The sequence below is a fragment of the Zophobas morio genome, unplaced genomic scaffold (genome assembly GCF_036711695.1).
Source record: "Zophobas morio isolate AGI-343-1 ecotype UQ-CSIRO unplaced genomic scaffold, CSIRO_AGI_Zmor_V1 ptg000008l, whole genome shotgun sequence".
In the NCBI taxonomy this organism is placed as follows: Eukaryota; Metazoa; Arthropoda; class Insecta; order Coleoptera; family Tenebrionidae; genus Zophobas; species Zophobas morio.
The window spans coordinates 13,973,656-13,998,162 of NW_026972113.1; the positions used below are offsets into that span (position 1 = coordinate 13,973,656).

At 35.5% G+C, this 24,507-nt stretch overlaps 2 protein-coding genes across 2 annotated transcripts in view; one reads left to right on the plus strand and one right to left on the minus strand.

Moving 5' to 3' along the window:
* Positions 1–24,507, minus strand: part of LOC135125432 (chondroitin sulfate N-acetylgalactosaminyltransferase 1) — a 173,690-nt gene that overhangs the window by 41,305 nt on the left and 107,878 nt on the right. The gene's annotated exons all lie outside the window — the stretch shown is intronic.
* Positions 1,687–11,240, plus strand: LOC135125503 (uncharacterized). Its single transcript, XM_064051164.1, has 3 exons — positions 1,687–1,768; positions 1,816–2,474; positions 10,811–11,240. Exons 1-3 carry the CDS (start codon positions 1,739–1,741, stop codon positions 11,238–11,240), a joined length of 1,119 nt encoding a protein of 372 aa, XP_063907234.1. The 5' UTR covers positions 1,687–1,738.

The window sequence follows — 24,507 nt, forward strand, 5'->3', positions numbered from 1 at the left end:
AGATTCAAAATTAAATTGCCAAATGTTGTTTTATAATTTTGATTTTTTTTCCAAAAATCTGGAAGTTTCGGGTAAAAACTACTATTTACTATGTACGAGTTTGAAGTGACGTCATCGCATTAGTGGTGGGGATGATGTCTAATAAAAATCCGGGACGGCAGACAGACGGACAGACAGACGGAAATGGGAGACCAATTTCTTCGTCTTCTAGGGGTCATGAAACATCGAGAAAACGTAAAAGTAGAGAGTTGGCCGACGGACTCGATTACAATACTTCCTTTGCTTACGCTCGGGAAGTAAAAATCGAAAAACTGAAAAACTGACAAATCGAGAAATTGAAATTCCACAATTAAAAAATTGAAAAATCGATACATCGAAAAATTGGAAAACCCAAAAGTTAAAAATCGAAAAGCCGAGAAATCCAAAAATCGAAACAGAAAAATTCAAAAACTGTGTTATCGAGATATCGAAAAATCACAGGATCGAGAAATCGAGGAATCGAAAGTTGTGAAGAAAAGTTATAAATTGAAACATCAAAAAATTGAAAAGTCGGAAAATTTTAAAAAGGATAAATTGGAAAATCGAAAACGTAAAAATTCGGAAAATTAAAGAATTGAACATCGAAAAGTTGAAAAATTGAAAAATCAAAAAATCCACGAGTCCATAAATCGAAATGTTGAAAAATCCCAAAACTGAAAGAAATATCCAAAAAAATTGAGAAATTAAAAAGTTTGAAAAAAATTGAAAAATCGAAATATTCAAAAATCGTAAAATTGAAGAAATTAAAAAATAAAAAAAAAATCGGGAAATCGATAACTTGAAGAATATTCAAGGACTTTGTTCGCTTATTCATTGTTAAGTCCGACCGGATGGTCGAAACGGGTTAGTTCTTCGTAGTAGAAAGTCGGCTTGTATATAAATCGCTTAGAGTCGATATTGGCCTGAGTGCGCTATGGTCTGTAGATCAAACAAGTTCTCAGGCCACGTACCTTCTAAGAAAAGAGAGGGTGGGTGGGCGGGGCTACTACATGCTAAGAAAAGATTGAACAATATTAAAAGTGGTCACTAGAATGAAGGGGAGGTGTATGGGTTTATCAACGACTCCCCGCCCACCCACCCGCTCTCATATTTTCTTCGAAAATAAGATATAAATCTTAAAGTAAATAGCGTAACAAAAAAATTACGGGTACCGTTTTTTTTCTTCGTTTTTTACAATCCCACTCCCATTCTACAGAACATATAATTAAATCCCCCCCACCCACCCCGCCTCCATTTCAGTAATTCACCTCAACTGATGTGATAGAAAGTGGATCCCATACTGAACAGAAATAAAAGAATAAGAAACGAAAAAAATAAAGAATAAAACAGAAATTTATGGCGAAGGAAGTTATGTGGTGATAACCTTCGATCGAATTTTTATAGTTGCAAGGGTCCTTAACCCTTGACTTTTTAATGCGCCTACTATGATCCTATTTACCTTCACATGAAAAATTGACGTTTTCGAACATCGCAGTACCCGCGGAACCAATTATATATATAAAAAACAAGGTTATATATATACGCAATTTACTTTATCACCTCCTATCGCCTCTTTATCAAAAGCTCTTTCCATACCATTCCATAAAAGCCACATTATCATGGTGTCATTACGCAATTCAAAAACCATTAACTCCACGTTATATAAGACCGCCAATCCAGCAAAAACTGCAGTTCTTATCTTTGTCCAATCGAACTTGTCATGGCGACCCGTTTTTCCTTCGTCTTTTTTGTAAGTATACCTTTACTTCGACGCACCCTCACTCGCCCACTTTGCAGCTTCTGCTAGGCTTGGCCTGCTCTCAAAATCCCACTCCTACGGAGATCGACAACCCTTTCAAAGGTATCTGGGTTATCGTACTCAAAGGCTTCGACCGAATGGGCGAAGGCATAGACAATATAGAGTTGTGCCTCACTGTTTTCGGCAAGCTTGCTTCGAAGGTCATGTCCGAAACCACGCAGGACCTGATTGACACCGGCTTCTCAGGTCCCAAAAACATTAGAGACTTTGTGTTCAAAAAGTGGCCCTCACTCTTAGGCGGCAACTTTTTAAGGAACCAGCTGAAGTTGGACGGCAAGTGTTGGGCCGAATCCACATCGGATAAGTTCGTCCAGAGTGGAATTCAAGAGGCGTTGACATGTTTTGCAACATTCCCTAAACCTCTTGACAATGTGAAAACTCTAGGAGGCAAGGTTAAATCGCAAATTCAGTGTTTACCTGGGGCGATCGGCAACATTTCTAACGCGGACACTCTTACTGGGTTGGGCAAAAATGTAATAGACTTTTTTGGCAAGGCGGGCACAAGCATGGGTGGCGTGGCATTGGCTGGAGGGAAGACGGGGTTGTCTCTCGCTTCAGGCATGCCTGAAATGTTGATTTGCATCGGAGGGAAGAAGCTGATCAAGGAACCGAAGGCCATCATCAAGAGTTCAATCACGTATTTCTGCTGCGTATTCGGTATTTAGCCAGGTTACGTGTTTCTCGTTGTAGATAGTAGTTAACAAGTTTGGGCTTGATTCATTTTGGGAATATATTTTGGTAACTGTGTAAGTGTTTTAATTGATTTTACCTTTTTACCTCGTAACCTTTCCTTATAGTTATATACACTACAAAAATATGTTTATCTTATTGTCGAAGGTAGTCAAAAAATTCGCAAAAAATCAAGTAAGGTCACGTCGCCTCAGGTCATGCCAAATCAACTCATCTCAGGTCAGGTTAAGTAGGTCATACTCTTTTAGGTCGACGCCCAGAAGTTATTTTCGTTCTCATTTTTTTGAAAATTATTATCATTCCTCCAGAATGGCCAACTGAATATGGCTACTTTCCGAATTTTGAAAAAAAAAAATTTCGGACGAAGACTAAATATCTGGAAAATTTTGATCCTGTACCATAACAGACTTTCTTTTTTTGAAGAATATGAACCTGTCAGTGGCCTCAACTGTCTTTTTTTTTTAAGAACGTGAAACTTTCTCGAGGACCACAACTATTATCTTTTTTTAGAAGGTGAAATCTCGGGAACCTACTATTTTTTTTAGTGAAAGTTTCGGGGATCCCAGCTGTCTTATTTAAGAGTCTGAAAACTTCTCGGAGCCACCAACTGTCTTTTTTTAAAGAATGTAAAATCTTCTCGAGGGCCCCAACTGTCTTCTTTGGAGAATGTGAAATTTTTCAGAGGTCCCAACTGTTTTTTTAAGAATAAAACCTCGGGGGTCCCAACTCTCTGATTTTAAATAAGGTGAAACCTTCTTGGAGGACCCAACTGTCTTTTTTTAAAGAACATGAAACCTTCCCAGGGATTCGAACAATATCTTTTTTAAGAATGAAACCTTCTCGGGGCCCCAATTGTCTTTTTCTAAGTGAAGTGAAACCTTCTCGGGAGTCCTAACCGTTTTTCTTTAAATAAGGTAAAACTTCGTGGGCCCCAACTGTATTTTTTGGACAGAATGTGAAACCTAACTTGAAAACCTTCTCGGGGATCCCAGCTGTTTTTTTTAAATAAGGTGAAATCTTTTCGGGGACCCCAACTGTCTTTTTTTTAAGAATATAACCTTCTCAGGGGTTCCCACTCTCTTTTCTTAAACAAGCTGAAACAATCTCGGGGGTCCCAAATGTGTTTCTTTTAGTGAAGGTGAAATCTTCTCAGAGGTCCCAACTGTTTTTTTAAGAATAAAACCTTCTCGGGGGTCCCAACAATCTTTTTTTAAGAATAAAACCATCCCGGAGTCCCAACTGTCTTTCAAAAATGCCAAATCTTCTTGGGGCCCCCAACTGTCTTTTTTTGAAGACTGTGAAAACTTCTGTGGGATTTCAACTGTCTTTTTTAAAAATGAAACCTTCTCAAGGCTCCCAACTCTCTTTTCTTAAATAAGCTGAAACGTTCTCAGGGGTGCCAACTGTGTCTCTTTTAATAAAGGTAAAATCTTCTCAGAGGTCTCAACTGTCTTTTTTTTTAAGACTATAACCTTTTCAGGGGTTCCATCTCTCTTTTCTTAAATAAGCTGAAACAATCTCCGGGGTCCCAAATGTGTTTCTTTTAATGAAGGTGAAATCTTCTCAGAAGTCCCAACTGTTTTTTTAAGAATAAAACCTTCTCAGGGGTCCCAACAATCTTTTTTTAAGAATAAAACCATCCCGGAGTCCCAACTGTCTTTTCAAAGAATGTCAAATCTTCTCGGGGCACCCAACTGTCTTTTTTTGAAGACTGTGAAAACTTCTTTGGGATTTCAACCGTCTTTTTCAAAAATGAAACCTTCTCAAGGCTCCCAACTCTCTTTTCTTAAATAAGCTGAAACGTTCTCAGGGGTGCCAACTGTGTCTCTTTTAATAAAGGTAAAATCTTCTCAGAGGTCTCAACTGTCTTTTTTTTAAGACTATAACCTTTTCAGGGGTTCCATCTCTCTTTTCTTAAATAAGCTGAAACAATCTCCGGTGTTCCCAATTGTGTTTCTTTTAACGAAGGTGAAATCTTCTCAGAAGTCCCAACTGTTTTTTTAAGAATAAAACCTTCTCAGGGGTCCCAACAATCTTTTTTTAAGAATAAAACCATCCCGGAGTCCCAACTGTCTTTTCAAAGAATGTCAAATCTTCTCGGGGCACCCAACTGTCTTTTTTTGAAGACTGTGAAAACTTCTTTGGGATTTCAACCGTCTTTTTCAAAAATGAAACCTTCTCAAGGCTCCCAACTCTCTTTTCTTAAATAAGCTGAAACGTTCTCAGGGGTGCCAACTGTGTCTCTTTTAATAAAGATAAAATCTTCTCAGAGGTCTCAACTGTCCTTTTTTTTAAGAATATAACCTTCTCAGGGCTTCCCACTCTCTTTTCTTAAATAAGCTGAAACAATCTCGGGGGTCCCAAATGTGTTTCTTTTAATGAAGGTAAAATCTTCTCAGACGTCTCAACTGTCTTTTTTTTAAGAATATAACCCTCTTAGGGGTTCCAACTCTCGTTTCTTAAATAAGCTAAAACAATCTCGGGGGTCCCAAATGTGTTTCTTTTATTGAAGGTGAAATTTTCTCAGAGGTTCCAACTGTTTTTTTAAAAATGAAACCTTCTCAAGGCTCCCAACTCTGTCTCTTTTCTTAAATAAGCTGAAACGTTCTCAGGAGTGCCAACTGTGTCTCTTTTAATATAGGTAAAATCTTCTCAGAGGTCTCAACTGTCTTTTTTTAAAGAATATAACCTTCTCAGAGGTTCCAACTCTCTTTTCTTAAATAAGCTGAAACAATCTTCGGGGTCCCAAATGTGTTTCTTTTAATGAAGGTGAAATCTTCTCAGAGGTCCCAATTGTTTTTTTAAGAATAAAACCTTCTCAGAGGTCCCAACAATCTTTTTTTAAGAATAAAACCATCCCGGAGTCCCAACTGTCTTTTCAAAGAATGTCAAATCTTCTCGGGGCCCCCAACTGTCTTTTTTTGAAGACTGTGAAAACTTCTGTGGGATTTCAACTGTCTTTTTCAAAAATGAAACCTTCTCAAGGCTCCCAACTCTTTTTTCTAAAATAAGCTGTGAAACGTTCTCAGGGATGCCAACTGTGTCTATTTTAATAAAGGTAAAATCTTCTCAGAGGTCTCAACTGTCTTTTTTTTAAGAATATAACCTTCTCAGGGGTTCCAACTCTCTTTTCCTAAATAAGCTGGAACAGTCTCGGGGGTCCCAAATGTGTTTCTTTTAATGAAGGTGAAATCTTCTCAGAGGTCCCAACTGTTTTTTTTAAGAATAAATCCTCGGGGGTCCCAACTCTCTGATTTTAAATAAAGTGAAACCTTGGAGGACCCAACTGTATTTTTTTAAAGAACATGAAACCTTCCCAGAGATTCGAACAATATCTTTTTTACGAATGAAACCTTCTCGGGGCCCCAATTGTCTTTTTCTAAGTAAAGTGAAACATTCTTGGCAGTCCTAACCGTTTTTCTTTAAATAAGGTAAAACTTCGTGGGCCCCAACTGTATTTTTTGGACAGAATGTGAAACCTAACTTGAAAACCTTCTCGGGAATCCCAGCTGTTTTTTTTTTTTAAATAAGGTGAAATCTTTTCGGGGACCCCAACTGTTTTTTTTTAAGAATATAACCTTCTCAGGGGTTCCAATTCTCTTTTCTTAAATAAGCTGAAACAATCTCGGGGGTCCCAAATGTGTTTCTTTTAATGAAGGTGAAATCTGCTCAGAGGTCCCAACTGTTTTTTTATGAATAAAACCGTCTCAGGGGTCCCAGCAATCTTTTTTTAAGAATAAAACCATTCCGGGGTCCCAACTGTCTTTTAAAAGAATGTCAAATCTTCTCGGGGCCTCCAACTGTCTTTTTTTGAAGACTGTGAAAACTTCTGTGGGATTTCAACTGTTTTTTTTTTTAAATGAAACCTTCTCAAGGCTCCCAACCCTCTTTTCTTAAATAAGCTGAAACGTTCTTAGGGGTGCCAACTGTGTCTCTTTTAATAAAAGTAAAATCTTCTCAGAGGTCTCAACTGTCTTTTTTTTTAAGAATATAACCTTCTCAGGGGTTCCAACTCTCTTTTCTTAAATAAGCTGAAACAATCTCGGGGGTCCCAAATGTGTTTCTTTTAATGAAGCTGAAATTTTCTCAGAGGTCCCAACTGTTTTTTTAAGAATAAAACCTTCTCGGGGGTCCCAACAATCTTTTTTTAAGAATAAAACCATCCCGGAGTTCCAACTGCCTTTTCAAAGACTGTCAAATCTTCTCGGGGCCCCCAACTGTCTTTTTATGAAGACTGAAAACTTCTGTGGGATTTCAACTGTCTTTTTCAAAAATGAAACCTTCTCAAGGCTCCCAACTCTCTTTTCTAAAATAAGCTGTGAAACGTTCTCAGGGATGCCAACTGTGTCTCTTTTAATAAAGGTAAAATCTTCTCAGAGGTCTCAACTGTCTTTTTTTTAAGAATATAACCTTCTCAGGGGTTCCAACTCTCTTTTCCTAAATAAGCTGGAACAGTCCCGGCGGTCCCAAATGTGTTTCTTTTAATGAAGGTGAAATCTTCTCAGAGGTCCCAGCTGTTTTTTTAAGAATAAAACCTCGGGGGTCCCAACTCTCTGATTTTAAATAAGGTGAAACCTTCTTGGGGGACCCAACTGTCTTTTTTTAAAGAACATGAAACCTTCCCAGAGATTCGAACAATATCTTTTTTAAGAATGAAACCTTCTCGGGGCCCCAATTGTCTTTTTCTAAGTAAAGTGAAACCTTCTCGGAAGTCCTAACCGTTTTTCTTTAAATAAGGTAAAACTTCGTGGGCCCCAAATGTATTTTTTGGACAGAATGTGAAACCTAACTTGAAAACCTTCTTGGGGATCCCAGCTGTTTTTTTTTTAAATAAGGTGAAATCTCTTCGGGGACCCCAACTGTTTTTTTAAGAATATAACCTTCTCATGGGTTCCCACTCTCTTTTGTTAAATAAGCTGAAACAATCTCGGGGGTCCCAAATGTGTTTCTTTTAATGAAGGTGAAATCTTCTCAGAGGTCCCAACTGTTTTTTTTAAGAATAAAACCTTCTCAGGGTTCCCAACAAACTTTTTTTGAGAATAAAACCATCCCGGAGTCCCAACTGTCTTTTCAAAGAATGTCAAATCTTCTCGGGGCCCCCAACTGTCCTTTTTTGAAGACTGAAAACTTCTGTGGGATTTCAACTGTCTTTTTTAAAAATGAAACCTTCTCAAGGCTCCCAACTCTCTTTTCTTAAATAAGCTGAAACGTTCTCAGGGGTGCCAACTCTGCCTCTTTTAATGAAGGTAAAATATTCCCAGAGGTCCCAACTGTCTTTTCTTTAAGAGTATAACCTTCTCAGGGGTTTCAACTCTTTTTTCTTAAATAAGCTGAAACAATCTCGGGGGTGCCAAATGTGTTTCTTTTAATAAGGGTTAAATCTTCTCAGAGGTCTCAACTGTCTTTTTTTTAAGAATATAACCTTCTCAGAGGTCCCATAAAACCTTCTCAGGGGTCCCAACAATCTTTTTTTAAGAATAAAACCATCCCGGAGTCCCAACTGTCTTATCAAAGAATGTCAAATCTTCTTGGGGCCCCCAACTGTCTTTTTTTTTGAAGACTGTGAAAACTTCTGTGGGATTTCAACCGTCTTTTTTAAAAATGAAACCTTCTCAAGGCTCCCAACTCTCTTTTCTTAAATAAGCTGAAACGTTCTCAGGGGTGCCAACTGTATCTCTTTTAATAAGAGTAAAATCTTCTCAGAGGTCTCAACTGTCTTTTTCTTTAAGAATATAACCTTCTCAGGGGGTTCCAACTCTCTTTTCTTAAATAAGCTGAAACAATCTCGGGGGTCCCAAATGTGTTTCTTTTAATGACGGTGAAATCTTCTCAGAGGTCCCAACTGTTTTTTTAAGAATAAAACCTTCTTTAAGAATAAAACCATCCCGGAGTCCCAACTGTCTTTTCAAAGAATGTCAAATCTTCTCGGGGCCCCCAACTGTCTTTTTTTTGAAGACTGAAAACTTCTGTGAGATTTCAACTGTCTTTTTTAAAAATGAAACCTTCTCAAAGCTCCCAAATCTCTTTTCTTAAATAAGCTGAAACGTTCTCAGGGGTGCCAACTGTGTCTCTATTAATAGAGGTAAAATCTGCTCAGAGGTCTCAACTGTCTTGTTTTTGAGAATATAACCTTCTCAAGGGTTCCAACTCTCTTTTCTTAAATAAGCTGAAACAATCTCCGGCTTCCCAAATGTGTTTCTTTTAATGAAGGTGAAATCTGCTTAGATGTCCCTACTGTTTTTTTAAGAATGAAACCTTCTCAGGGGTCCCAACAATCTTTTTTTAAGAATAAAACCATCCCGGAGTCCCAACTGTCTTATCAAAGAATGTCAAATCTTCTTGGGGCCCCCAACTGTCTTTTTTTTGAAGACTGTGAAAACTTCTGTGGGATTTCAACTGTCTTTTTCAAAAATGAAACCTTCTCAAGGTTCCCAACTCTCTTTTCTTAAATAAGCTGAAACGTTCTCAGGAGTGCCAACTGTGGCTGTTTTAATAAAGGTAAAATCTTCTCAGAGGTCTCAACTGTCTTTTTTTTTAAGAATATGACCTTCTTAGGGGTTCCAAATCTCGTTTCTTAAATAAGCTGAAACAATCTCGGGGCTCTCAAATGTGTTTTTTTAGTGAAGGTGAAATCTTCTCAGAGGTCCCATAAAACCTTCTCAGGGGTCCCAACAATCTTTTTTTAAGAATAAAACCATCCCGGAGTCCCAACTGTCTTTTTTTGAAGACTGTGAAAACTTCTGTGGGATTTCAACTGTCTTTTTCAAAAATGAAACCTTCTCAAGGCTCCCAACTCTCTTTTCTTAAATAAGCTGAAACGTTCTCAGGAGTGCCAACTGTGGCTCTTTTAATAAAGGTAAAATCTTCTCAGATGTCTCAACTGTCTTTTTTTTTAAGAGTATAACCTTCTCAGGGGTTCCAACTCTCTTTTCTTAAATAAGCTGAAACAATCTCGGGGCTCTCAAATGTGTTTTTTTAATGAAGGTGAAATCTTCTCAGAGGTCCCATAAAACCTTCTCAGGGGTCCCAACAATCTTTTTTTGAGAATAAAACCATCCCGGAGTCCCAACTGTCTTTTCAAAGATTGTCAAATCTTCTCGGGGCCCCCAACTGTCCTTTTTTGAAGACTGTGAAAACTTCAGTGGGATTTCAACTGTCTTTTTTAAAAATGAAATCTTCTCAAGGCTCCCAACTCTCTTTTCTTAAATAAGCTGAAACGTTCTCGGGAATGCCAACTGTGTCTGTTTTAATAAAGGTAAAATCTTCTCAGAGGTCTCAACTGTTTTTTTTTAAGAATATAACCTTCTCAGGGGTTCCAACTCTCTTTTCCTAAATAAGCCGAAACAATCTCGGGAGTCCCAAATGTGTTTCTTTTAATGAAGGTGAAATCTTCTCAGAGGTCCCAACTGTTTTTTGAAGAATAAAACCTCGGGGGTTCCAACTCTCTGATTTTAAATAAGGTGAAACCTTCTTCGAGGACCCAACTGTCTTTTTTTAAAGAACATGAAACCTTCCCAGGGATTCGAACAATATCTTTTTTAAGAATGAAACCTTCTCGGGGCCCCAATTGTCTTTTTCTAAGTAAAGTGAAACCTTCTCGGGAGGCCTAACCGTTTTTCTTTAAATAAGGTAAAACTTCGTGGGCCCCAAATGTATTTTTTGGACAGAATGTGAAACCTAACTGGAAAACCTCGGGGATCCCAGCTGTTTTTTTTTAATAAGGTGAAACCTTCTCGGGGACCCCAACTGTCTTTTTTTTTAAAGAACGTGAAACCTTCTCAGGGGTCCCAACTGTCTTGACCTGACCTGACCTGACCTGACCTTACCTGACTCGACATAACATAACTGACCTGAACTAACCTTGCTTGAGCCAACATAGAAATAAATAGACGAAGATATAGAAACAAAAACAGTAACACGAAGAGTCAGAGTACTGACAGGTAGAACGACAAGGACACAGTGAGATAGAGAAATAGTAGAAGAGTGAGAGAGAGATAGGGAGAAATCAGTTTAGCGAATTCGCACACCCTTCCGTCGAATTCGACTCCCCGACCTTTCGTCTGTGTCCCCTCTCCCGCCTCACACGTCACACTCACCCCAATTCATAATTAATCGGATTAATTCCTAAAACGTAATTGTCGTGTCTAGCAACCCTTGAAGCAATAAATACCCAGCGTCGTGATTAGTGGGCGATTATGGCCATTTTCCAGTGTAGACCACAATGCAAACGAACGGCAGCGGCGCGGTAATTTACGAAAGAGCTTAAGCTAATGGTGCATTTAGGTCTAGGGCACACTTGTTCGGCCGCAGGACAAACACGCCCTACATGACACAGGGCCATTATCCAGGTATTTGCATACTTTATCGTCCCGCGTTCGCAACGCTTTGTACCGGCAGCGGCGTCTTATTGGGAATATCGCGTGTTCTCGGACAGATAAAAGTGGCCTGGATAATTTTAGATGGGTCGGAATTTGGGCCCGATGCATTATTTATGGGGCGTATTAAATTCTGCGAAATACACATTTATTCGATGCGCGCGATGTATATGGATGAAGACGAGGGTCCGGGGGATATTTATGGGAGGCGGCGAAAAATGTCGGTCAATTGGCGGATCGGAGCCGCGCAAATGGCGCAGTCGGTGGGATTCGGCATTAGGGCCCGAATTACCGCAACACTCGCCAACTTTGCGCCGCCTAATCGACAGCACACATAAATCTATTAACCCGCCGTGTTTCCACACATTCGAATGCGTGTGTTGTCTATGCGGAGCCTAATTAACGGTACCTAGTACTAATCAATGTTCCACTAACCGATTCCTCTGTTACATTAGCTGAAACAATGACGATGCATGTTCGAGTAATGAAGCTGAACATTCGGAACGTTTGTCTTCTCGCCCCTCGCCTCGGCCTCGCTTCTGAATCGCAGCGGTTTGTTGGAACTGTATTAATATTAACCGTCCGTTCGCGTTAATAAATGACTCGGTTTTCCTAAACGCGTCAAAAAACGCCCTGCAATGCCGCTCAAATACATCAGGCGAGCGTTGACGGCGAACATCCGCCAGACCTGACCACAACCGCAAATACCAAATCAAAGCCAATTATTTTTTGTTGAGCGCTGCCCCTGACAGCGGAAATTGGAACTTTCTTCCTTAATTTCGCCATGTTTATTATTACGGAGCGATTTTTGAACCAACTCTCCCCGAGAATCCGGAGACCTTCTCCCCTAATACATTCCGTCGACTCCCCAAAATTAAATCTTACCCTTATCACAAAAGTATGCCGGCGAGCCCAACAATTTCCCAATGACAAGGCCGACATCGATTTTTCGAGACAATGCTCTCGTCTAAACAGGAACTGCTAAGTGTTCGCGTATATTTAATTATCGGGAGATTCCTCCGGGATTGTTTTGAATGTTTTATGGACACATTAAGAAATTAATTAAAGTTAAAAGAGAGGAGATGGCCACAACAGATAACAAGGATCGTAAATCTTTCGCCTGGAGCGAGTTTTAAATTACGGACGCAAAGTACGATTTAAGATTTGATCCCGTGTTGTGCTTAAATATATTTCCCATTAACAACGAACGGAATTCTTTTCGTCGCGAGTTTTAATTAAAGGCAACGAATCACTCTTGATTGTTTTATCAAAGAAGGCGAGCAGTGGCGGCGGGCGAGAGCGGCGAAAGTGAAGTCGGCGGTTGAGGGCACGACGTGGCGCAGTCGGTGGGATTGAGAACCGAATTCGAAGTAGGAAGGGCTGCGTAGGCGGCGAAGGAGAGATTTTTCATTAGTACGAACTAAATTTGTCATTTTTAAATTTTTTTGCTCTCTACGACCGCAATTTATGACGATAGAGAACAAATACTTCAATATCTTAACCAGATCAATCAAGTCAGGTCAGGTCATATCAAGTTAGGTCATGTTAACTCAGGTCATATCAAATTAGTTCATGGCATGTCCATTTTGGTGACAACAAAAAACAAATGCTGAGTAAGCAAAAATTTGCATTAAAAACATTACCTATTATTGTATTAGCTTTCAATGCTGAGTCATTTACTTTTTATCAGCGTCTTTTTTAACGACTATTATCGAAACGAATAACTACTTTTAACACGATAATACAGCGAATTTTTTTTATAAATAATCGCTTAGATAAGAGTGCATTTTTAATAATGAACCTTTAATAATAATAGTGCAAATGTTTGACGTTATTTTTTCAAGTTATAACTAATTCATAGTCACACAAAAGTATTTCAGTGTGTTAATCATTAAATCTCTAGGACCCCTTGTTTTTCTTTTTGAAGTAGTTGAAAGAATTTCGGGGACCTCTTGTGTCTCGTATGGGTTGTTTTAAAGTTATTTGAAATAATCTCTATGCTTCTTTTTTAAATAGTTTGTTTGAAAGAATTTCAGGGATCCCTTGTGTCTGATTTTTGAAGAAATTTGAAAGAACCTCGGGCACCACTTGTGCCTGGTTTTTGAAGTAATTTGGAACAATCTATGGGACACTTTGTGTTTTGATTTTGAAGTAGTTTAAAAGAATCTCAGGGACCCCTTTTGTTTGGTTTTTGAAGTAGTTTGAAAAAACTTCAGGGACCCCTTGTGCCTGGTTTTTGAAGTAATTTGAAAGAATCATGGGAACCTCGTTTGTTTTCTTTATGAAGCAGTTTGAAAGAATCTCGGGGATCACTTGTGCCGAGTTTTTGAAATGATTTGAAAGAATCCGTGGCACCCCTTGTGTTTTGCTTTTGAAGTAGTTTGAAAAAATTTCAGGGACCCCTTGTGTATGGTTTTTGAAATAATTTGAAAGAATCTGTGGGACCCCTTGTGTTTTGTTTTTGAAGTGGTTTGAATCCCTTCTGCCTAGTAGTTTGAATGAAACTCGGGAAAATCATTTGTTTTCTTTTAGAAGTAGTTTGAAAGAACCTGTGGGGCCCTTTTGTTGGGTTTTTGAAGTAGTTTTAAAGAATCTGAGGGTACTTTGAAAATCATGATCTGGTACTGACAATTTGTCGTTTTTTCAATTTTTCGATTTTTTATTTTCTTCGTTGAAAATTCGAAAAATCTAAGAAACGAAAAAACGAAAATTTCAAAAATTCCTAAAATTGAAATCCAGAACTTACAAATTGGACAATGGTAAAACTGGAAGATTGCAAATCTAAAAACTGGTAAAATCGAAAAATTTAAAAGCGAGTTTTTTGAAAAATCTAAAAATTGCAAAACCGAAAAATTATAAATTTACATTGAAAAAGTCCTATTTTCCATTTCTAGGCATTTTAATTTTTCGATTTAACAATTTCTCATTTTTCAATCTTTCGTTTCTTCAATTTAGAGATTTTTTAATTTTCCGATTTTTCAATTTTTTTTTACTTGAAAAATCGTAAAATTGAAAAAACGAAAAAAACGAAAATTTCAAAAATTCAAAAGTTTAAAATTCGAAAACGTTAAAATCAAAATCTGAAAGATAGCAAATCGAAAACTTCAAAATTCGAATGAAAAATTGCAATTTGAAAATTTACAGGTTCTATTTTTCCATTGATAGACCTTTCAATTTTTCGAATTTACTAGTTCTTCTTAATTATTTAATTTCTGGATTTTTGTCAATTTTTCGATTTTGCATTTTTTTTTAACATTTTAAATTTATAGCAGATTTTACAATTTGCCGATATTTCAGCTTCTGGTTTCTTCAATTTTCTTGCTCGAAAAATCGAAAAATAGCAAAATTGTAGAGCAAAAATCGAAAAATTGAAAATCCAAAAAATTATAAAATTGCAAAATTGAAAAACGAAAAAGCGAAAATTTCAAAATTCAAAAGTTTAAAAATCGAAAACTTTAAAATTAAAATCCGAAAAATTGCAAATCTAAAATTTACAAATGCTATTTTTTCATTTCTAGACAATTTAATTTTTCGATTTTACAAATTCTCCATAATTATTTTATTTTTTCGTTTTTTCAATTTTTCGTTTTTGCAATTTTTTTAAACATTTTAAATTTATAGTAGATTTTACAATTTCCCGATATTTCAGCTTCTGGTTTTTTAATTTTCTTGCTCGAAAAATCAAAAATCTGGAAAATCGAAGTCTCAACGTTGAGAAATCAAAAAATCGCAAAATTGTAGAACAAAAATCGAAAAATTGAAAATTCGAAAAATTACAGAATTGCAAAGTTGATGAACAAAAATGCGAAAATTTCTAAAATTCAAAAGTTTAAAAATCGAAAAATTTAAAATTAAAATCCAAAAAATTGCAAATCGACAATTTACAAACTCTATTTTTCCATTTCTAGACATTTTAATTTTTCGATTTTACAAATTCTCCATAATTATTTTATTTTTTCGTTTTTTAAATTGATAGATTTTACATTTTCCCGATATTTCAGCTTCTGGTTTTTTTCAATTTTCTTGCTCGACAAATCAAAAACCTAGAAAACCGAAGTCTCAACGTTGAGAAATCGAAAAGCCTAGCAGTTTGAAAGAATCTCGGGAAAATTATTTGTTTTCTTAGTTTGAAAGAACCTGCGGGGCCCTTGTGTTTTGTTTTTGAAGTAGTCTGGAAGAATCTCAGGGACCCCTTTTGTTTTGTTTTTTAAGTAGTTTTAAAGGATCTGAGGGCACTTTATGCTTGTTTTTTAAAGCAGTTTACAAGAATCTGGGTTATCCCTTTTTGTTTTGTTTTTGAAGTAGTTTGAAAGAATCTCCGGGACTATTTTTATTTTGTTTTTGAAGTAATTTCAAATAATTTGTGGGATCCCTTGTGTTTTTTTAAGTTGTTTGCTTGAAAGAGTCTCAGAGATGCCTTGTATCTGATTTTTGAAGTAATTTGAAAGAATCTCAGGGATCCCTTTTGTTTGGTTTTTGATGTAGTTTGAAAGAATCTCGTGGAACCTTTTTTGTTTTGTTTTTGAAGTAGTTTGAAAGAATCTGGTGGACCCCTTTTTGTTTTGTTTTTGAAGTAGTTTGAAAGAATCTCAGGGACCCCTTTTGACTGGTTTTTGAAGTAGTTTGAAAGAATCTCAGGGACAATTTGTGTCTGGTTTTTAAAGTAATTTGAAAGAATCACGGCAACCTCGTTTGTTTTCTTTATGAAGCAATTTAAAAGAATCTCAGGGACCCCTTGTGTCTGGTTTTTGAAGTAGTTTGGAAGAATGTCAATGACTCCTTCTGTCTGGTTTTTGAAGTAATTTGAGCGAATCTGTGGGACCACTTTTGTTTTATTTTTGAAGTAGTTTTAAAGAATTTCAGTGACCCCTTGCGTCTGGTTTTTGAAGTAGTTTGAAAGAATCTCGGGAACGTCGTTTGTTTTCTTTTTGAAGCAGTTTTAAAGAACCTCTGGGAATCTTTTTATTTTGTTTTTGAAGTTATTTCAAATAATTTGTGGGATCCCTTGTGTTTTTTTTTTAAGTTGTTTGTTTGAAAGAATCTCAGAGAAGATGCCTTGTGTCTGATTTTTCAAGTTATTTGAAAGAATCTCATGGACCCCTTTTGTTTGGTCTTTGATGTAGTTTGAAAGAATCTCGTGGATCCCTTTTTGTTTTGTTTTTGAAGTAGTTTGAAAGAATCTCAGGGACCCATTTTGACTGGTTTTTGAAGTAGTTTGAAAAAATATCAGGGACAATTTGTGTCTGGTTTTTAAAGTAATTTGAAAGAATCACGCGAACCTCGTTTGTTTTCTTTATGAAGCAATTTAAAAGAATCTCAGGGACCCCTCGTGTCTGGTTTTTGAAGTAGTTTGAAAGAATTTGTGGGACCACTTTTGTTTTGTTTTTGAAGTAGTTTAAAAGAATGTCAGGGATTCCTTGTGTCTGGTTTTTGAAGTAGTTTGAAAGAATTTGTGGGACCACTTTTGTTTTGTTTTTGAAGTAGTTTAAAAGAATGTCAGGGATTCCTCGTGCCTAGTTTTTAAAGTAGTTTGAAAGAAACTCGGGGTCCCCTTTTTGTTTGGTTTTTGAAGTAGCCTGAAGAAATCTCAGGGACACCTTTGACTGGTTTTTGAAGTAGTTTGAAAGGATCTTAAGAACCACTTGTGTCTGATTTTTGAAGTAGTTTGAAAGAGTCTTGTGTTTTCTTTATGAAGCAGTTTGAAAGAATCTCAGGGACCCGTTTTGTCTAGTTTTTGAAGTAATTTGAAAAAATCATAGGAACCTTGTTTGTTTTCTTTATGAAGCAGTTTGAAAGAATCTCGGGGACCAGTTGTGCCTGATTTTTGAAGTAATTTGAAAGAATCTGTGGGACTCCTTGTGTCTAGTTTTTGAAGTAGATAGTTTGAAAGAATCTCGGGGACTAGTTGTACCTGGTCTCTGAAGTAGTTTGGAAGAATCTCGGACACACATTTTGTTATGTTTTTCACGTAATTTGAAAGAATCTCTGGGATCCCTTTTGTTTTCTTTTGAAATAGTCTGAAAGAATCTCGAAGACGTGCAAGGTGGTGCCTGATTTCCCAGATATTTTAAAGGAATCTGGAAAATACTTTTTGTTTTGTTTTCGAAGTAGTTTGAAAGAATTTCGGAGATTCCTTACCTTGTTTTTGCAATAATTAGAAAACACCCGCCCCTGGTGTTATATAAAATAATTTGAAATAAAAAATGTTTAAAATTCTCGCAACCTCGAAGATAATTGTTTGAGTTGACGTCACTAGTTGCCCGGAAGGGAGTTGCGCTGACGCGTCGACATCCCAGAGTCTGTCGAAGCAACCAAGCAACAAAAGCAGGTGTCAACAATAAGCAATTAAAGGCGAATTAGGCGTCCGCGGCAACGAAAGAGTGCGAACAAAAGAGACAAAGAGCCCCGAATTGACAAATTAGCCAAAGTACAAGAAGCATCCCCTAAAATTAGCATCCCCGCACTAGAGATGAATGCAAAGTGGCGAAAGCCGCCCTTGCGGCTTTTCCGCTATTAAATTAGAAAGCGTTTTATGCGAACGAGATAAAAAGAATACACGTCTTAATGGGGCATTTTGCGGCGCAAAGCCATTAAACCCGAACGAAGTAGAAGTGTTGTAGCGCCGCGCCGCCACGACTTCCTCAACAAACTCCCTCTTCTACAACAAATACGTTTCGCATCAAAACCAAAATCCTGCAAGACTAATGCCCGTCATCTGTTCCACTTCGAAACAACGGGCGGCTCGATAAAACCGCCCCGACCGCGGTTCCGCGATTGCCGCCAGATTTGGTTGTTATTGCAGGTCATCAGTGCAACACGGAGGGAACGAGGACGAAGACGTTTCGCACGACTTTCAATAAAATCAATAACGCGATTCAATCTGCATTTGGGGCGAAACATGAGTTCGCTCGAGGGGCGGCTTCTGGTTTTACGATGTCGCGGAGTGACGGGAGTAGAGGAGCGGGTGGTTGTTGCGGGTCGTGAATAATGGACGAAGAAATCAGTTTACGATGAGAGCGGTTTCGGAAAAACTGTGTTGCGACCGAGTTGGGACGAAGTGCACGCGCCGCCGGCGGAGGCCTAGGTCGGGAGAGGGGGCAGAGACAAGGAGGTCGCTTTTTTGGGTATTTTTAATGACTCAGGTCAGGCCGAACCAGTTTAAGTTAGGTCGGGTTAAGTTAGATCAGGGTAGGTTAAGTCAAGTTAGGACAAGTCAGAACTATCAATATCAATGTTTGATTGCCTCTGTGTTCATTGGTCAAGGCAAAGAGCAGAGACTCGAAAGTTGCTTTTCTGTACATTTTAAATAAGTCAGGTTAGGTCAGGTCAGGTCCAACATTTTTTTTAGTTGTTGAAAATTTACCGAAATTTTCATAGAGGGGAGTCTGAAAAATTTTGTTTTTGAAAAAGTTACCAAAAAATTACAAAAAATTACAGCATAGTGTGGTTATGCTCCTGGTATAGGATTTAAAAATATTCGTTTTGAAAATACAGAGTGATGATAGTATGACGCATTTGCTCGATGGTACGTTGTTAGAAGGCTCTGGTGGAACTCAAAAAAATGGTTCAACCAAATTTTTGAAAACATTAAATTTCAAAATTGAAGAATTTACCTTCAGTGGGCGATTCTGGAAAAATTGTGAAAACCATCGAAAAAATGACGCCGAAACGAACTTTTCTAAAATCTATAAGAAATGTATTTGGTTAAATTTCGAAAATTGTCGAAAATTCGACGAAATTTTCACGGTTTTTACAATGAACAAGCGTTTGTATCTTTATTTTATGATTTTTAATTTCTTTTTGCAATTTTTCTATAAGTAAATTTTAAATTATTAGATTTTTTAAGTCTTGAATTTCACGATTTTACAATTTTCAATCTCAATTAATTGTTTAATCTATCAAATTTTGGACTATTTTTCGATTCTTCAATTCCTGGGTTTTTAATTTTTCAATTTCTCGATTTTAGACTTTTAGTTTTTCAACATTTATTTAGTCATTTTACGTTCTTACAATTTTGATCTATTTGAATTTTTGGTTTTTTAATTTTTCGACTTTTAGTTTTTTGTTTTCATTTTTCGTTTTCTCGATTTAAATTTTTAGGATCTTAAATAATAATTTATTTACGAAAAGTGTCAACTACATAAATCAAGCAAAACAAAATAATAATCCAATTTAAATAAGTTTTTCGATTTTAATGTGACAATTTTTCGTTTTCAGGAATTTTATTAATTTTGGAATAGTTTATTAAATTTCCTTTTTTTCAATTTCTCAAGCTTGCCATGTTTTGCTCTTCAAATTTTAATTTTGATTTTTCGATTTTGCAATTTTTCGATTTTTCAAATATGAATTAGATTTTTTTAATTCTTCAGTTTTTCGACGTTTCAATTTTACAGTTTAAAAACATAGCCTCTAGCACTTCTTAAGATGCGCTGGTCTTAGCAAATGACATACCGTCTAAGAAAATAAAGGGCGGGTGGGTGGAGCTTGTACTTGCTAAAATAAGACTGCTTTTGGCCAATGATATACCCTCTAAAAAAATAAAGGGCGGGTGGGCGAGGCTAGTATTTGCTAAGAGAAGACTGACTAATATCAAGAGTAGTCACTAGAATAAAGAAGGGGTGGGTGAGCAGGGCTAGTGCTTGCTTATAAGACTCTCCTATCTCCATTTCATTGACTTATTTTATTTACTGTAAAATAGGAATTTAATTCTATTTTGAAAAATGGTAGAACCTAAGCTTTAAAACAAAGTCAGAAGCGGCCCCGCCCACCCCCCTTTATTTTGTTACAGGGTATATCAATTGCCAAGGTCAGTCTTATATTAGCTAGTACAAGCCCCGCCCACCCGCCCTCTATTTTTTTTTTCAAAAAAAAGAGTGAAAAATTTTGTTTTTTAAAAAGTTACCAAAAAATTCCAATAAATACGGCATAGCGTGTTTATGCTCCTGGTAAGAAATTTAAAAATATTCGTTTTGAAAATACAGAGTGATGTTAGAAGGCTCTGGTAGAACTCAAAAAAATGGTTGAACCAAATTTTTGAAAACATTAAATTTCAAAATTGAAGAATTAACTTTCAGTGAGCGATTCTGGAAAAATTGTAAAGACCATCGAAAAAATGACGCCAAAACGAACTTGTAGAGATCAAAATCTATAAGAAATGCATTTACAATGAACAAGCGTTTGTATCTTTATTTCACGATTTATAATTTTTTTACTCAATATTTCTTTCTGCAATTTTTCTAGATGTAAATTTTAAATTTTTAGATTTTTTTAGTTTTTCGTCTTTAATTTTTTTTTTTTTCTTTAATGTCACGATTTTACAATTTTTAATCTCAATTAATTGTTTAATTTATCAAATTTTCGGCTATTTTTCGATTCTCCAATTCCTCGGTTTTTAATTTCTCGATTTTCGACTTTTAGTTTTTCAACATTTATTTAGTAATTTTACGTTCTTACAATTTTGATCTATTTGAATTTTTGGTTTTTTAATTATTCGGCTTTTAATTCTTTTTCATTTTTCGTTTTCTCGATTTAAATTTTTAGGTTCTTAAATAATAATTTATTTACGGAATGTCATTACATAAATCAAGCAAAATAAAATAATAATTCGACGTATGTTAAAGTTAATTCAATTTAAATTAACTTTTCGATTTTAATTTCACAATTTTTCGTTTTCAGGAATTTTGTTAATTTTTATTTTTCGATTTTTGGGCTCACGATTTCTAATTTTCAATTTTTGAATAGTTTATTAAATTTTCTTTTTTTCAATTTCTCAAGCGTGCGATATTTTGTTTTTCAAATTTTAATTTAGATTTTTCGATTTTTCAAATATGTATTAGATTTTTTTAATTCTTCAGTTTTTCGACGTTTCAATTTTACAGTCTAAAAAACATAGCCTCTAGCACTTCCTAAGATGCGACTGATCTTAGCAAAGGATATACCGTCTAAGAAAATAAAGGACGGGTGGGTGGGACTTGTACTTGCTAAGATAAGACTGATTTTGGCCAATGATATACCCTCTAAAAAAATATAGGGCGGGTGGGTGGGGCTACTATTTGTTCAAATAATACTGATTTTTGCAATTGATATACCATCCATGAAAATGGAGGGGGGTGGGCAGGGCTAGTATTTGCCAAGAGAAGACTGACTAATATAAAGAGTAGTCACTGGAATAAAGGGGTGGGTGAGCAAGGCTACTGCTTGCTTATGACACTCTCCTATCTCCATTTCACTGACTTATTTTATTTACTGTAAAATAGGAATTTAATTCTATTTTGAAAAATGGTAGAACCTAAGCTTTAAAACAAAGTCAGAAGCGGCCCCGCCCACCCCCCTTTATTTTCTTACAGGGTATATCAATTGCCAAGGTCAGTCTTATATTAGCAAGTACAAGCCCCGCCCACCCGCCCTCTATTTTTTTTCAAAAAAAAAAAGACTTTGAATAATTTTGTTTTTTAAAAAATTACCAAAACATTCCAAAAAAATACGGCATAGCGTGTTTATGCTCCTGGTAAAAGATTTAAAAATATTCGTTTTGAAAATACAGGGTGATGATTGATGGTACGTTGTTAGAAGGCTCTGGTAGAACTCAAAAAAATGGTTGAACCAAATGTTTGAAAACATTAAATTTCAAAATTGAAGAATTAACTTTCAGTGGGCGATTCTGGAAAAATTGTAAAGACCATCGAAAAAATGACGCCGAAACGAACTTCTAGAGGTCAAAATTTATAAGAAATGTATTTAGTTAAATTTTGAAAATTGTCGAAAGTTCGACGAAATTTTCACGGTTTGTCTTCACAATGAACAAGCGTTTGTATCTTTATTTCACGATTTCTAATTTTTTTACTCAATATTTCTTTTTGCAATTTTTCTAGATATAAATTTTAAATTTTTAGATTTTTTAAGTTTTGAATTTCCAAGTTTTTCGTATTTAATTTTTTTTTTCTTCAATTTCACTATTTTACAATTTTCAATCTCAATTAATTGTTTAATTTATCAAATTTTCGACTTTTAGTTTTTAAACATTTATTTAGTAATTTTACGTTCTTACAATTTTGATCTATTTGAATTTTTGGTTTTTTAATTTTTCGGCTTTTAGTTTTATTTTTCATTTTTCGTTTTCTCGATTTAAATTTTTAGGTTCTTAAATAAAAATTTATCAAGCAAAACAAAATAACTAATAATTCGACGTACGTTAAAGTTAATTCAATTTAAATTAACTTTTCGATTTTAATTTCACAATTTTTCCTTTTCAGGAATTTTGTTAATTTTCATTTTTCGATTTTTGGGCTCACGATTTCTAATTTTTCAATTTTTGAATAGTTTATTAAATTTTCTTTTTTTCAATTTCTCAAGCTTGCGATGTTTTGTTTTTCAAATTTTAATTTTGATTTTTCGATTTTGCAATTTTTCGATTTTTCAAATATGTATTAGATTTTTTTAATTCTTCAGTTTTTCGATGTTTCAATTTTACAGTTTAAAAAACATAGCCTCTAGCACTTCTTAAGATGCGACTGATCTTAGCAAATGACATACCTTCTAAGAAAATAAAGGGCGGGTGGGTGGGGCTAGCATTTGTTAAGATTGATTTTGGCAAATAATATACCCTTTCAGAAAATAGAGGGCGGGTGGGCGGGGCTTGTACTTGCTAAGATACGACTGACTTTAGCAATAATATACCATTTACGAAAACAGAGGGCTGGTGAGCGGGGCTAGTACTTGCTAAAATAAGACTGATTGTGGCCATTGATATACCCTCTAAAAAAATAGAGGGCGGGTGGGTGGGGCTAGTATTTGCTAAGAGAAGACTGAACAATATCAATAGTAGTCACTCTCCTATCTCCATTTCACTGACTTATTTTATTTACTGTCTTATATTAACAAGTATAAGCCCCGCCCACCCGCCCTCTATTTTCTTAAAGGCTATATCATTTACCAAAATCAGTCTTATCTTAGCAAGTACTAGCCCCGCCCACCCCCCTTTATTTTGTTACAGGGTATATCAATTGCCAAGGTCAGTCTTATATTAGCTAGTACAAGCCCCGCCCACCCGCCCTCTATTTTTTTTCAAAAAAAAAAAGACTTTGAATAATTTTGTTTTTTAAAAAATTACCAAAACATTCCAAAAAAATACGGCATAGCGTGTTTATGCTCCTGGTAAAAGATTTAAAAATATTCGTTTTGAAAATACAGGGTGATGATTGATGGTACGTTGTTAGAAGGCTCTGGTAGAACTCAAAAAAATGGTTGAACCAAATGTTTGAAAACATTAAATTTCAAAATTGAAGAATTAACTTTCAGTGGGCGATTCTGGAAAAATTGTAAAGACCATCGAAAAAATGACGCCGAAACGAACTTCTAGAGGTCAAAATTTATAAGAAATGTATTTAGTTAAATTTTGAAAATTGTCGAAAGTTCGACGAAATTTTCACGGTTTGTCTTCACAATGAACAAGCGTTTGTATCTTTATTTCACGATTTCTAATTTTTTTACTCAATATTTCTTTTTGCAATTTTTCTAGATATAAATTTTAAATTTTTAGATTTTTTAAGTTTTGAATTTCCAAGTTTTTCGTATTTAATTTTTTTTTTCTTCAATTTCACTATTTTACAATTTTCAATCTCAATTAATTGTTTAATTTATCAAATTTTCGACTTTTAGTTTTTAAACATTTATTTAGTAATTTTACGTTCTTACAATTTTGATCTATTTGAATTTTTGGTTTTTTAATTTTTCGGCTTTTAGTTTTATTTTTCATTTTTCGTTTTCTCGATTTAAATTTTTAGGTTCTTAAATAAAAATTTATCAAGCAAAACAAAATAACTAATAATTCGACGTACGTTAAAGTTAATTCAATTTAAATTAACTTTTCGATTTTAATTTCACAATTTTTCCTTTTCAGGAATTTTGTTAATTTTCATTTTTCGATTTTTGGGCTCACGATTTCTAATTTTTCAATTTTTGAATAGTTTATTAAATTTTCTTTTTTTCAATTTCTCAAGCTTGCGATGTTTTGTTTTTCAAATTTTAATTTTGATTTTTCGATTTTGCAATTTTTCGATTTTTCAAATATGTATTAGATTTTTTTAATTCTTCAGTTTTTCGATGTTTCAATTTTACAGTTTAAAAAACATAGCCTCTAGCACTTCTTAAGATGCGACTGATCTTAGCAAATGACATACCTTCTAAGAAAATAAAGGGCGGGTGGGTGGGGCTAGCATTTGTTAAGATTGATTTTGGCAAATAATATACCCTTTCAGAAAATAGAGGGCGGGTGGGCGGGGCTTGTACTTGCTAAGATACGACTGACTTTAGCAATAATATACCATTTACGAAAACAGAGGGCTGGTGAGCGGGGCTAGTACTTGCTAAAATAAGACTGATTGTGGCCATTGATATACCCTCTAAAAAAATAGAGGGCGGGTGGGTGGGGCTAGTATTTGCTAAGAGAAGACTGAACAATATCAATAGTAGTCACTCTCCTATCTCCATTTCACTGACTTATTTTATTTACTGTCTTATATTAACAAGTATAAGCCCCGCCCACCCGCCCTCTATTTTCTTAAAGGCTATATCATTTACCAAAATCAGTCTTATCTTAGCAAGTAC